Raw genomic sequence first — 13,836 nt, 5'->3', positions numbered from 1 at the left:
GGACAGTGGGGAGGAAAGACCACCACCATCGTCAGTACACTGCAATGCCAAGTCCCCGGCCCAGGCCTCGCTGGGTCTTTCCCACGCTGGGCGCAGCACCCCCGCAGGGCGCTGCTCCGGACGTCACCGTGCCGTCACTGTGTAGTGCCGAGGGCGCACCAGGCACCCTGGCCGCACCACGTGGCATCGTTCCTCTCTGGTCACTGAGTGGGCTCAGCACAAAGCTCAGGTGACCTCTGAGTGCCACGCCAGCCCCAAGACCCCCAGGCTGTCCTGGGCTTTAGGCTCTGCACAAAATTACTGCATCACCAGGTTGAAATGAGTCGTTTAATGAGCATCTTCAAACTGCGGGGCTGGCTGAGCACCAAGCAAATCTGGGGGGGCGGGGGGGAACGCGAGCCCACCCCGTGCCTGAGAGTAAAGCCTCAGCTCTGCGCCGGCCCCGGAGGTGACAGGCCTGGCGCCTGGAAGCTCCCACCCTATCTGACAACAACTCCACGCCAATCTTAAGGTGAAAGATAGGTCTCCTTTGGCCAGACAGCCCTTCTCCCCTCAATAAGCGGGAACCACGCTTGTAATAAAGAGACAGGACGAGCTAAGTGGGGAACCACAAGCTTTATTGGCTGAAAGTTCTCCTCAGGAGCCTGGCCTGCTGGGACTGGACGTTCCAGGATGGGCACTCCCGGGCCTAAGCTAGGAGAAGGGAGGGGAAAAAATGAGAATTTCAGGTCCCACGGAGGGTTTCTGGAGTAAGACTACTGACAGAATTAATGGTGAGAATGCTATTCTGAAACTACTTTCAAAGACATACTGTTTGATCAGTAAATATTTATACAACCAGATGATAATGAAATATTTATCAAACGCCTACTATGTGCCAGGCATCGTTTGCTGTATTTCTCACTGGTAAAAACGGCAAACCAATAATTAGAACCACCATAAAAAACATGGGATGATAAAATGAAACTTTTCATGCGCTGCTGGCAGAAAAATACAACTGACAGAGAACATGTGACCGGGTTTCACCTTCAACTTCGTTTTTCAAAAGAAGCCATTGCCAGCCCCACACCCATTCCCATCCCCCAAATGGCTTTCTCAAAGGGGCATCACCTCCAGGTTTCCTCTGGCCTTCCGAAGGACCTTGTGCGTTACAACCACTAAGGAAAGAGCAAAGAACGGGATGATTAGACATAGATGCCCAGGAAGACAGTGTAAAAGCCAAACGCAGGGAGGACCCCCAAGCCCCACAGGGTTCAGGCGTGCGGTGAGCCCTGTAGCATCCAGACCCAGACGTGTAAGGCCCCACCTGCCCCATCACACACCCCAGGATCAAATAACCCACCAGAGAGGGTGGACCAGAGACCCCGCCTCAAGTCCACGCTGAGCCACAACCTCGGCGATACTAGAAGGCAGAGCAAGCAACACCACGTTATAGACGGAAACTGAGGCTCTGCAGGGCCAGCAGGACCCCCAGGGCCCGCCTCTGCGGGCTGGGCTCGTGGTGCCGGGCAGGGGAGAGGCCTGCACCTGACTAGCGCCCCTCAGCCCCCCGGAGAGGCAGCGCTGGGAAGGGGGTGCACCCGCTGCAAGCAAACCCACTCGTGAAGGCCAAATCGAGGGTCGAGGGCACAGCAGTCCTCAGAGCGGGGAACCTAATGACGGGGAGGAGGACCGGACCGTGGGCGTCTCTCTCCTGAGCTGCCCTCCAGTGGCTCCCTGGGCCAGGCACACTCTACCTGGACAGCAGCGGGCGGGGCGGGATGATCTCACAGGTCCCTGTGATCTGACTGATGCCCTCCGAGCTGCGTGAGGCAGATCCCCAGCGCATCAGAACCCACGGGGTGGGGCGGAGTGCCCACTTTCAGGGCAGCAACTGTAAAGTAAGGTGGCTTCTTCCCTCAGTCCCTGTCTTGTCCAACAAACGCCAGCAGCAGCAGGAATGCCGCCACTGAGGCACCGAGGGGAGATCGGCCCGATAAGGGATCCACCTTAAACAGGCTTTGGTGATGGCCAGGGACTCCGGCTACCCCCAGGGAGGACACACAGGCTTCTGGAACTGGGCCTTTGGCCAGTGGGGCCCAAGGCTGAGAGAGTCTCCCCGTCGGTACACACGGCCCAGCTACCCAAAGGCTTATTCGGAATAGGTGCCATGTGGTAGCCTTGAGAAAATATTTCTTGCCTCACGAAAATTTCCATCTGGAGGTAACGAAGTCTGTTTGCAATCTGTGACACCGCGGGAGGGGACAGATGGTGTGGGCTTTGTTTTTAACTGGGCAAAGTGAATTTCAGAGGTGCCCACTGCCTCTCTGTGCCCTTCCCCAGCCCCACGCCACAGGGCAGACATTCTTAACCTGGGCCCAAGGCTATGCGTTGGAGTGTCCTAAATCCTCAGAAACCATGTGCAAATCTTGGTGTGTACAAGGATGCGTGCATCCTTCTGGGGAGAGAGATCCCCTCTCCTGAGATTCGCCAAGGAGCCTGTGACCCGGAAAAGATTCAGTACCATGGCTGTGGAGGTTAAAAATAATGTTAAAATAGTACTAAAAGTGCAGAGCGATCTAAGTCTCACCTGGCGCAAGTGTGAAGGGGCCCCATGTCTGAACTGCACTGCCCACGTTCAGAGCCAGAAACTCCCACTGAGATGAGAAGCCCGAGGGACAGAGCGGGGAAGAGCTCGTCCCAAATCAAGGCTGGCCCCAGGCAGAGGCGTGACTAGAACCCAGGTCTGTCTGACTCAGCACCCACTCTTTCCACCTCAGCAGGGCACTGGCAAGGAAGACACCAGCCTCAGTGGTGTCCAGCGGTGACAGGTGGTTTGCCAGCTGAGACGTCAGTGCACACCCCCCAGGGATTCCTGTCTACGGGCGGAAGTGAAGTGGGCGGCTCCAGGTCACGTGGGGAGGGTCTCACAGTCACCCTCCCCCTCCTCTCCCTGCAGACTCCGGGAGGAGCTGGAGTGTTCGCCTTGGCCCAGGCAGGGAGCAGCCCCAGGCCCACGCTCTTCCTCGTCATCAGGCGGGGAAGGGAGAGGAGGGAACACTACCCCAACTTCCACTCAGTCCCTTAGAGCCAGAGCAGACCCTGGGAGGCTGGCGGGGTTTGGGGTCTTTGGGGCAAGTCACAGGCCCGGCTCAGTCACCAGCTGTGCAACCTAGGGTAAGCCCTCCCCTCAGCCAACGCCGACTCTGTGTCGGGCCTCGGAGGGAGATGCGGAGAGGGTGGCACCGTCCTGAGCGCGGGAGACGCTACGACACGTTTGAAGTTTTTCTGACTATTAAGGGTTTGCCGCCACCTGCACGCATAGAATTCAGTCTGACCTCATGGAATAAAGGAGTCAGAGAACTAACACTTATTGAGCACCCCTTCTGTCCCAGGAAGAGTACCAGAAAGTTGAGGTATCACTACCATCCCTCTTTTACAGAGGAGAGAACAGGGGCACTTTTTTAATAAAGTTGTTATGAGAAATCCAGGCCCATCCGGCCAGTCCGAGCCCTCTGGAATTACCGTCTCCGGTTAGAGAGAAGGAATCTAAAGCTCAGAGAGTTCAAGTCATTTATTCCAGGTCACGTGGGAGAGCGGAGATCTGAGCCGCGCTCACTAACGATGGCGGCGGGCTCAGCGACCCGGGACTCAGGGCTGGGTTCTGTCCTCTGGACCTGCCGTGGTAACTCACCCATCTGAACCTACTTCCGAAATATGCTCACCTGCAAACGGGGGTAATTTCACGTTCCCTGTGACTGTCCGGGACAACGGCTACAGGGCAACGCCAACGCCGAGAGCGCCCGTGTTCCCTGGACTTGGGGGCTGTACGAAAGCGCCCTTCCCACCGCCTCAAAAGCTGCTCCAGGAGCCCGACCCACCTGGTCCACAGCCACCTCAGACACGGCCTCGATGGCCCTCCCCCCACCCCGCCCCCTCCAGCGCTCCTCTTCTCTGCCAGTGGCTTGAACCCCTAGGCGGGAACCCCACGGACACCCACCGGTCTGCCAAGCTGCCTCCTCACCATCTTTCAGCCCCACCCCGCCCTCCGTGGCCCTGCGCAGCCCCCAAAGAGGCCTCCCCGCCTCCCGGCCCCTCCGTGCTCAGCCAAGGGGACCTAACACACGACGGGCCCCGTGAGCCCTGCGGCTCCTTCTCGGGTCTGGTCCACGAGGCCCCTCGCGACTCAGGGATGTCGAGGGGCTGGCCCCCCGAGGCCTGGCGGGGCCTGTGCTGCTAGGAGGCTCCGCCGCGCGCACGAGGGCACGGGTGCCGGGGGCTGAAAGCGGGGAGGTGGTTTCCACCTCTGAAGCCCCCGGGCCAGGGCTGGGGCGACCTTACAAGCGTTATTGGATGTCTCCAGCCTGGCGTTTCCATGTCTGTCTAGGAATGTCTTTCTCAAATCGGTGCCCTCCTCTGGATCCCACTGCCCGGCCGTAGGCCCTCCTCACCTGCCTGGACCAGCCGCCAGCAAGCCCTTCTCGACGCAGATGGACAGTCCGCTTGGAGTGGGAGCCCCCGTGGCTGCCACCCGAGGCCTCTCACACGGCGGCCCCGGTCCCCCAGGCCCCTCCCACCTCCACCTGCCACGGGCAGCTCCAACTCCCGCAACATGCGCTGCTGTCGGCTTTTCTCACAGGCAGTCTCACTCCTTGTCCCTCTGCCCCTGCCCACACTGTCCCCTGTCCACCGGACCAACACCGACTCCTCCTGGGAGACTCAGGTCCGGTGTCTCTTCCTCCACGAAGCCACCTCCCAGGACAGAGTGACCCTCTCCCCATCCCACCTCGGCGCTCCCCGAGCCCCTACACATGTTCCCGTCACTGCACGCCACACACCTGTCTCCCCAGGGAGATGACAGTCCCTGGCACCGAGCGGCCCCTCCACAGAGGTCTGTTAAGTGAACTCATCTGTCTGGGCGGGTCAGGAAGGGTGAAGTATGAAAGGAAACCCGTAAACAGGAGGTGTGAGGACAACCCAGGGCTGGGTTTTCAGTCCTCAGAGGCAGGCAGTGGTCAGACGTGGTGGCCACCCCCCAACTACTCACACTGATCAAAGATGACTTTCTCCTGGTTCTTGCTCAGCTGCAACAGCTTCATGGTGTTTTGCAACTTCTTTTCTTGTTCAAACAATTTTTTGTGTAGTTTGTTGATCTCTGCCTTCAACTCTCCAGTCTAAAGAGAAAGGGAATTAGAAAAATGAACAAAGAATATAAACATCAGATCATAGAGAAAGAATTACAAAACCACATAAAAAGTGCTCAACCTTACAAACAAAGGTATCTGAATAAAAACTAGAAGCCATGTTCCACTGGTCAGATGGCGGTGAGGGTGCGGGCAAAGCCCTCTCACGACTGCTGGTGGAGCCGTGAACTGGCAAAGCCCAGGTGGAACCACGCCCGGCAAGATGCAGCAGGATGTAAAATGTGCTCAGCAGTTCTACACTTGGGCATTTACCCCAAGGAATAGTAACGCAGGCACGAGAAGATGCCTGCGCCCCAGGATGTCCACCTCAGCACTGTTCACAGCAGGACAAACAAAACCCTGATTTGTTTCACTGGGGATTTAGACAACTCAACTACGGTACTTGCATACAATGGAAGGATTTTGCAGCTATTAAAAATGATGTTGTAGAACTTCATTTATTGACATTGAAAGATGATCATAATTAGTGACAAAAGAGCCCAGAACAGCTATTGTGCACCACGCACTCCCGTTTCGTAAAATTGAACACATATACTTCTATCCATAGGTGTGTATATCAAGATGTCTAAACTGTTTGATGAGAGAGACATCACGAAAATGTTTATAGTGTTTCATTTCTGAGAGATGGGATCTGGAATAATCATTTTCTTAATTTATCAGCATTGAGGGTTTTTTTCCAAAAACTATAATGCTGATATTTTTTTAATGCTTAAATCTTTTTTTTTTTAAATTGGAGTATAATTGCTTTACAATGTTGTGTTAGTGTCTGCTGTACAATGAAGTGAATCAGCTGTATGTATACCTATATCCCCTCCCTCTTGGGCCTCCCTCCCTCCCACCCACCTATGTCATCACAGAGCACCGAGCTGAGCTTCTTGTGCTTTACAGCAGGTTCCCACTAGCTATCTATTTTACACAAAGAGAATATAAAGGTATTATTAGGGGAGTATGATCTATTAGGAGAACCAGAGGTGAGGAGAGTGGATGGGTGGCAAAACCAGAGTCCCCAGACCCCTGAAGTGAAATGTGAACACAATCGCGGCTGTCTTAACCAATCTCCACTGAACTCGTTCATGGGGTTAAGGACACTCCCCTTCTCATAAAATACCTGAACTGTCAGATACCCCGGCACGGGCCACCCCGTGCTACACTGAAATACCTCTGCTCCCAAGAGGGGAGATGTTGGGCTGTCAGCTTACGGAGAGCCACTTTAGTTTGTCCCCAAACTTGTTTATGGCTGTTGTACTTGTAATCAGTTATATGATTTAATTAAGTATTAAGTAAACCTATGAAATATGTGTATGAAAAGAGAGAACCGGTTGAATGAAAACTAACATATGTTTCAGCAAAGACTTGATAAAGACGAGTCACTAAAAAAACCACATTTCTGGCAAATTAGGTGTGGGTGAATAAAAGATGTGGGAGGAACACAGTCTAGAAGGATTCTATATTCAAATTGCTTTGCAAGTGCCTAAGTTTTTTCTTCATCTTAAAGAAACGGAAATTGGAAGTGACAGACATACATTATGGATGTAGTTTATGAAAGAAAGAAGATGTGGAACTTCAATCAGCAGACCCATATTCAAAGAAAAGGCCCTGGCCCTACATCAAAAGAGTGGCAAATGAATGTACATTTAACTGCTTTAAGTTAAACTGAAATGTTTAAGGTGTGTATCATTTTTTGATTCCCTACTTTAACCTACTTTTAAGATTAACCAATTGTGTCGGCTACAAGGACTTCAACTGTGCTTCCAAAACAGATCCTAATTTAAACATAAGGTTTTCTTTGATTCTTCCTCAAGCTGAGAGCCCACAGATTTGTGTTCTGGTGGTGGCTTTGTAGGCCACACGTTCTGGGACAAAGTCACTCGACATTCAGAGCCTTAGGTCCACATCTGTAAAACAGGGATGATGCCTGACCCTCTCGTCACACTGCAGTACAGTGAGACTCAGATGAGAGGATGCCTGAAGACAGGGAGAATGATGATTGCTCACCTCGCCTGGCTAACCTCTACTGCTCTTTCTGAAGTCAGCTCAGGCATGACCCCCTCCAGGTCTCCTTGAGACCCTTCTCTACCAGGAGTCGAGGTTGGTTACTGCTCCTCTGGGCGCCCATCGTGCCGAGTGCTTCCTCTAACATTGCCCATTTCATGGTGGATTGTAACTGGTTATTTACTTGTTTGCTTCCCCACCTAGACTACAAGCTCCCTGAGGGCAGAACTCAATTCTTCCCTCTGACCCCCAGCGTCTGCCATGGAGTAGGTGCTGTGAGACCATCTGTCAAGCGGTGGGTTCACCTGTGCTCTCAAAACACCCTGAACGCCCTGAATTCTATCCGGCACTGAGGACGAGGAATTTTCATTATTTATGTGTCTGCTGTTCCTCTGAACTAAAATCTTCCTTGTTACAGGGTGAAGACACCATGGTAAAGACAGCAGGGCTCCAGAGCCCAGCTCCGATGCTTCTAGCCGCTAAGATGATGGAGCAAGGGAGCTTCAGTTCTTACTTCCAGAAAATGGGAATACTGCTACTTAACCCTCTGAAGGCTCCCGTAAGGGATAAAAGGAGTTGCTGAGTGTATAGCAGAGTACCTGACACCCAGCAGGAGCTCAACAGAGCAACTCTTCCTCAGGGCCACAGAGCTGAGCTCAGAGCTGGGACTTACTCATGAGTGTGCTGCCCGACTTCTGGAACTGCTTTTTTTTTGGTTGGTTGCTTTGTTTTTTAAAATGAAAAATCTCAAACATTTACAAAAGTAGAAAGAATAAGATAATGAACCACCAGTTTCAGCAGCTATCAAATCATGGCCAAAATTGTTTCATCTATATCCCTGCCCATCCTCACCCGAAAACTATTTTTAAAATCAATCCTAGAAGCCAATCATATTTCATCCATAAAATATTTTAGTACATAGCTCTAGAAGAAAAAGATTCTTTAAAAAAAAAAAACAAACCCACAATGTCATTATCACATCTAAAATAATGAGAATGACTGCTTAGTATCACCGACTAGATGTCAGTAGATACATTGCCCGGATTGCATCATAATTTTATAATTTTTTTTTAAACAACTGGTTTGATTCAGCATCCAGATAAACGCCACGTTTTGCATTTGACTGTTATGTCTCCAGTTCCTTTTAATCCAGTGGGTCTCAGAGCTACCAAGAAGACTTGTAAAAAACAGACCACTGGGGCCACTCCCAGACTTTCTGATTCAGTAGGTCGGGGCTGAGGCCTGAAAATTTGCCTTTCCAAGTGTCCACATGATGCTGGTACTGACAGTCCTGGACCATAATCTGAGAACCACTGTAAATCTGCAAGTTTCATTCTCTCTTTTCTCTCTTTTTTCTTAGGATGAAAAGATGTTCTAAGCTCACACTGTACATTTCCTGCCCCAGACCTAGAATCAAGCCATTTCTCCAAGGAGTCCTAGCTCCTTTTAGTAAGAAAAGGTATTTAGAAACCATAATTTGGTGCCAGAGGTGCTCACTGGCACTGGATTGGACATTTTTAGAGCCTTTTAAGTAGAAAGAACTAGTAAATTTTTAAAACAGAAAATACATCATGAGTTCATACTGGTATTTCCAATTCAAATTAGGGATTACAGGATTTTTACTTCTTTGATTTTTTTATTTGTATCTCTTCCCTGACAGTAAAAATTTCGACATAATAAGTTATTTGTTTTATCCTATGATAAAATTTAATAATTCTAAAACATACATACAAATATCATTACTAACAATATAATCACTGAAAACAGTTAAAAAAATGCTGGCAGTTCTTTTTGCCCACTAGGAATACACAGTCAAATTACTGTGTTTTAGTCATTGAAATGTTTCCTCTTTTTTTTTTTTTTTTTGGCCATGCCATGCGGCTTGCAGGATCTTAGTTCCCCAACCAGGGATCGAACCTGTGCCACCTGCAGCGGAAGTATGGAATCCTAACCACTGGACCACCAGGGAATTCCTGAAATGTTCCCTCTTTGTGTGGTTATGCCTCCGATACTATACACAGGAAAGTTGGTTTGTTTCATCTTGCTACGAATTTTTTAAAATTGCTTTTTCCCCACTTGGATTTATTTTTATTTATAATTATGTAAAGCATTTATACAGTTTCAAAGTCAAATTTATGAAACAAGGTCAATTCAGAGACGTCTACCCTCGATCCCTGTCCTTCCATCCTCTTCCTTCCCAACCCCACATGTAGACTGTTTTGTTACTGTTTATCCTTCCACTTAAAAACATTTTTATAAATGAATATGTGTACATATTTGTATCTCTCCCCACAATTTTCTTAGATAAACTGATATATATGATATACACTTTCCAGAGTAGTCCCAGGGACTGACTGTAGGAGATGCAAAAGGCAATTTAATGACACTCAGAGAAAACACCAGGTAGTAAAAAACCACTGGAGCTGCTGGTGGAAACTTGGAAATCTGCTTTGCACAGATTTCACACCAAGAAAAAGGCACTGTATGAAACATAGACAGGGACAGTAAAGTGGCTAGAGGCAATTTAACACCACACAGGGGTCTGTGTACACCAGCAGCCATATCAGAGCATCTCCAAGGTCCTTTTTCTGGCTCTAAAATTCTGTGATGCTAGAGTGAGCGTAATCAATTACCCGAGAAACCCTCGGAAATAAGGGGCAAATCATCACAAGCACTGACCAGTCCCTAGACTAATTTGCTAACGGGAGAGATCAATGTGACTCTAATTTGTATTTATACACACTCACATAATAGAAATAAGAACTGCATTCCTTCTATTTAACAGACATTACTATGTACTGAGGTCAAAAACACTGCATCAAGGGTGAAATGTTTAGTTCAGACACATGCTTTAAAAATCATATGGGGGGGGCTTCCCTGGTGGCGCAGTGGTTGAGAATCTGCCTGCCAATGCAGGGGACACGGGTTCGAGCCCTGGTCTGGGAAGATCCCACATGCCGCGGAGCAACTGGGCCCGTGAGCCACAATTACTGAGCCTGCGCGTCTGGAGCCTGTGCTCCGCAACAAGAGAGGCCGCGATACTGAGGCCCGTGCACCGCGATGAAGAGTGGCCCCCGCTTGCCACAACTAGAGAAAGCCCTCGCACAGAAACGAAGACCCAACACAGCCATAAAGAAAGAAAGAAAGAAAGAAAGAAATACACACACATTTAAAAAAAAAAAATCATATGGGCAAGTACCAGTTTGGGAGGATGAGCGGAAATTACTCATTCATTCATTCAAAAATATGAACAAAACAGACATGGCCCCTCATGGAAAACAGAGGGACACAGACATTAAACAGACAAGTATGTAATTATAACTTGTGATAAGGGCTAGGATGAAGCAGAAGAGGATGCTATGATAAAGTGACCGGGAACCCTCTCTGACCTTGAAGTAACATTTAAGTTGAGACTTGAGAGGTGGGAAGGAGCCAGTTGGCCTGGAGGGAGCACCTGTGCCTTCTGGGCTCAAGATGGAAGAGAGCTTGGTGGGTTAGGAGGAAAGGCAAGGCCAGTGTGGGGCTGGAACCCAGTGGGCCGCCCTTCCTCTCCAACACGCCGTCTTCCACTCTGTGCACAGATTTCCCTGCACAATGACTGCTCGTGTACTTCCCCGAGCTTACGGCACCAAACTTCCTCCCCAGGATCCCAAGACGGAAACCTAAGCACAGGCTCAGCAGAACCTTCCGAGCTGAGAGAGCTGCTTCACTGCTACTTCTCTGCCATAGTTGGGAGACCTGAGAGCTGTCAGAGGAGTGAACTAGATGAGTGGTGACGTGGAATGCACATTTCCCTTCTGCCTTCCTGCTGGCCTTTGGCAAAAATGTATAGGTTAGATAAAGGGGGAAATACCTATCAGGCCACCAAGCAAAGAGCTCTAACTCTTCCTTAACAAGTAGGCTCCTTCTTCCAGGGAGGTTTCCCTGATTACCAGAGCAGGTGCTCACCTTGTCATAATACGACATGTTTCCCACACACACAGACCCGGGGGACAGGCTCTGCTCTGCCTGACGCCTGATCTGTGCCATGACAGATGGGGATGCAGATGGAGATGGGAGCAACTGTTCTTCATTCAGTCATGTTCAAGTTGCTACAACGTCTAGCTTTTAAGGGAAATTTCAATGGTTTTGTAATAAGTAATTTTGTTTGGTTAAAAAAAAAAAAGTTTCTAAGTAGTTAAAATAGATTTACAAACCGCACTAAAATAGGATGCTGAAGGCTATCAAAAGGGATCAGACAGTCCAGAGAAAGGCATCAGAAATGAAAGACATTCTGAGCAGAATGATATGACCTATTCCATGAGGAAAACCTGGGACTTACAGCCTCTAAATCATAGTTTGTCCTTGGGATTCAACACTTGTGCCTTCAAAACCAGCTCTGTAACCTTGAGTGTGTGCCTCACTCCCCGAACCTGTCTCCTCACGTGTAGAACATGGACAGGGCTCCCCTCAACAAAGATGGGCTGGCAGTGGGGACACGGTAGGGTCCGGGCGGCAGGCCAAGCTTGCAGGGCCCCAGCGGATCAGGTAAGAACCGGCCTGGAGCAGCCAGCGCGGTGTCGGACATGTCACTTGACCAACGTGGCGCCCTCCCTGCCCCCCGCCACATTCCCCAAACTGAGGGCACACCTGCTGGGGGCCAGGTCCTGGGCCGGACACAGAGGAGCCTGAGACACAGGCCCCAGCGGCACCCTTGAGCCTCTGCACCCGTGTGCCGCCACCCACCTGTTCGCAGCGGAGCGCGCCCTGGCCGCTGGTGGGCAGTGAGACCCTCCAGAGGAGCGTCAGTAACCTCGAGGCCTCATCCAGGCTCAGTCTGGCAGCACCGACGCCGGCGACGAAGCTGCTCATGGGCGCCGCGTGTGGCCGCTGCGCGGGGGGATGAGAAGGTGGTTACATGCAGTCTTGAAAAAGACGAGAGACAAGCGGCTGTAACGGGCAGCATAAACCCCCAGACCGCAAGGCCGGCGCTCCACACGCCGCGCAAGAGCCTGCTGCCGGACGACACCAATTCACTGTCCTTAAAGACGGTGACTTACAGATTATGAGAGAACTTCGGTGGTGATTTTAGCCCAGTCAATAAGCATGAGTAATGGCCACCTGAGTTCACCCTATTCACTATGCCAAGAAGAGGGTCCCCGCAGCCACGGAGCCTCTCCGGAAGGTGAACGACGCCAACGGCAAGCGACGCGACACGAATGTTTCCCCTGGGGTCTGCATGGCACCGGCGGGAGGCGGAGGTGCCCGCAACGCTCTTCAGGGAGCAGGATGACGGAGAAGGAGAGCGCCTTGGAGGACAGAGCCCTGGGTTCAAAGCCGACCGCCCCGAGTTACTCTACCTCGGCGCCTGCACAGCAGGAATGACAGCACCCGCTGTAAAGGCTGCTCTGGGACGAAAGAAAATACGACACTAAAAGGCCCTGGGCAAGAAGAAACAGCGGCCGCCAACCATCCTGAGGCGGGTGCAGGGCAGCTCGCATCGGCAAGCAGATGGCAGCGTGGCTGAGCAGACCGCACGCCGCGTGAGGATCAGGACCTCAGGCATCCTGTTCAGCACAGTGGCCCCGGAGCCTGAGCACGGAGGCCGGGAGGGTGACGGACAGGGGACTGGGCGGGAGAAGGGATGGACACACTGCAGGACCGAAGGACAGAGGGATGGACGAGAGACTGGACAGGCCGTGGAGGGGGGCAGTGCAGCGGAGCCCAGCGAAGCGACCGCAGTAACACAGGCACAAACCTCAGCAGGTGTCCCTCCCACAGAACGACAAACAGCCTCCCAGCCCGGACCTGACCTCATGAGTTTCATGGGCTACGCTCCCTGGCCCCTCTTCCCAGGGCCTTACTGAGGACCCGTGAGCCCCTCGCCCCCTAGTGCCCTCGGCCAACGCCTTCCACCTCCTGCTCCCCCGTGCGTCCCTCTCCCTCCAGCTCTGTCGCTCAGGTCACCTTTGTTGCCAGCTCCTGACTCGTGGGGCTGGGAGCCTCTTGGACCCGCATGTCCATCTCGGCGAGGAGCTTCTGGCCCCGGCCAATCTGCTCGCACAAGGCATAGTAGTCCTCGGTCAGGCCCAGGACGTGGCAGCCGCTCGCGCTGGCCCACAGGCGGTGGCCAGGGACCAGGCGGGACATGTCTGAGGCGCTGGTGATCGAGCCGCCACTGTCGCAGGAGAGGGTGTCCATGTCATTTCCAGAGAGTGGAGGAGTCTCTGAAGCTACAGAACGAGAAGGAAGATGTCAGACCCACCTGGGGCGGCACCCTGCACTCGATGAGCTGCGTTCAACGACGTCTAGCCAGCCAGGAGGGCTAAGAGCCCTCGGGCCCAAATGCCACCTGACACAGCCCCGAGGGGAAAGAGGCCTGGAGCCAGGACCTCAGTCTGTGTATTACCCGCCGTGGGCTTATCCATCCTGTGGGAGAAGCTCATTTCAATCCAACCAACACTCATCAGGCACCGGCTCTGCAGAAGAGCCCTGATTCACACAGACGAATCAAGCCTGGGCCTGCGCTTCAGGGGCCCGTGGTCTAATCGGAACACAGATGCCGTGTGGGAGGTGTAACAGCATGACGACAAAGAGCCGGGGCTCAGCGGACAGAATAATCAAGCCTCTGTGCGGGAAGGGAGATCAGGGACGGCTTCCTAGAAGAAGCAACAACTGCGCT

The 13,836-nt window shown here is 51.9% G+C and overlaps 1 protein-coding gene across 6 annotated transcripts in view; it reads right to left on the bottom strand.

Moving 5' to 3' along the window:
- Positions 1-600: 600 nt before the first annotated feature.
- Positions 601-13,836, bottom strand: part of CDK5RAP2 (CDK5 regulatory subunit associated protein 2) — a 190,285-nt gene continuing 177,049 nt past the window's right edge. For 5 of the 6 annotated variants that reach the window (XM_082470397.1, XM_082470399.1, XM_082470398.1 and 2 more), the window contains 5 exons: positions 13,122-13,387; positions 11,901-12,044; positions 5,027-5,153; positions 1,111-1,157; positions 601-693 (listed from right to left, as the gene is read on the bottom strand). In XM_082470397.1, the coding sequence (XP_082326523.1) occupies positions 637-693; positions 1,111-1,157; positions 5,027-5,153; positions 11,901-12,044; positions 13,122-13,387 (641 nt within the window). In that variant the 3' untranslated portion in view covers positions 601-636. The remainder of the gene's footprint in view (positions 694-1,110; positions 1,158-5,026; positions 5,154-11,900; positions 12,045-13,121; positions 13,388-13,836) is intronic. The other variant, XM_082470402.1, reaches the window with a different exon arrangement.

This window comes from Balaenoptera physalus (genome assembly GCF_965194825.1).
Source record: "Balaenoptera physalus genome assembly, chromosome: 7".
Lineage (NCBI taxonomy): Eukaryota > Metazoa > Chordata > Mammalia > Artiodactyla > Balaenopteridae > Balaenoptera > Balaenoptera physalus.
Note: the sequence above shows the minus strand (reverse complement) of the source record. Positions and strands in the feature narration are given on the sequence as shown.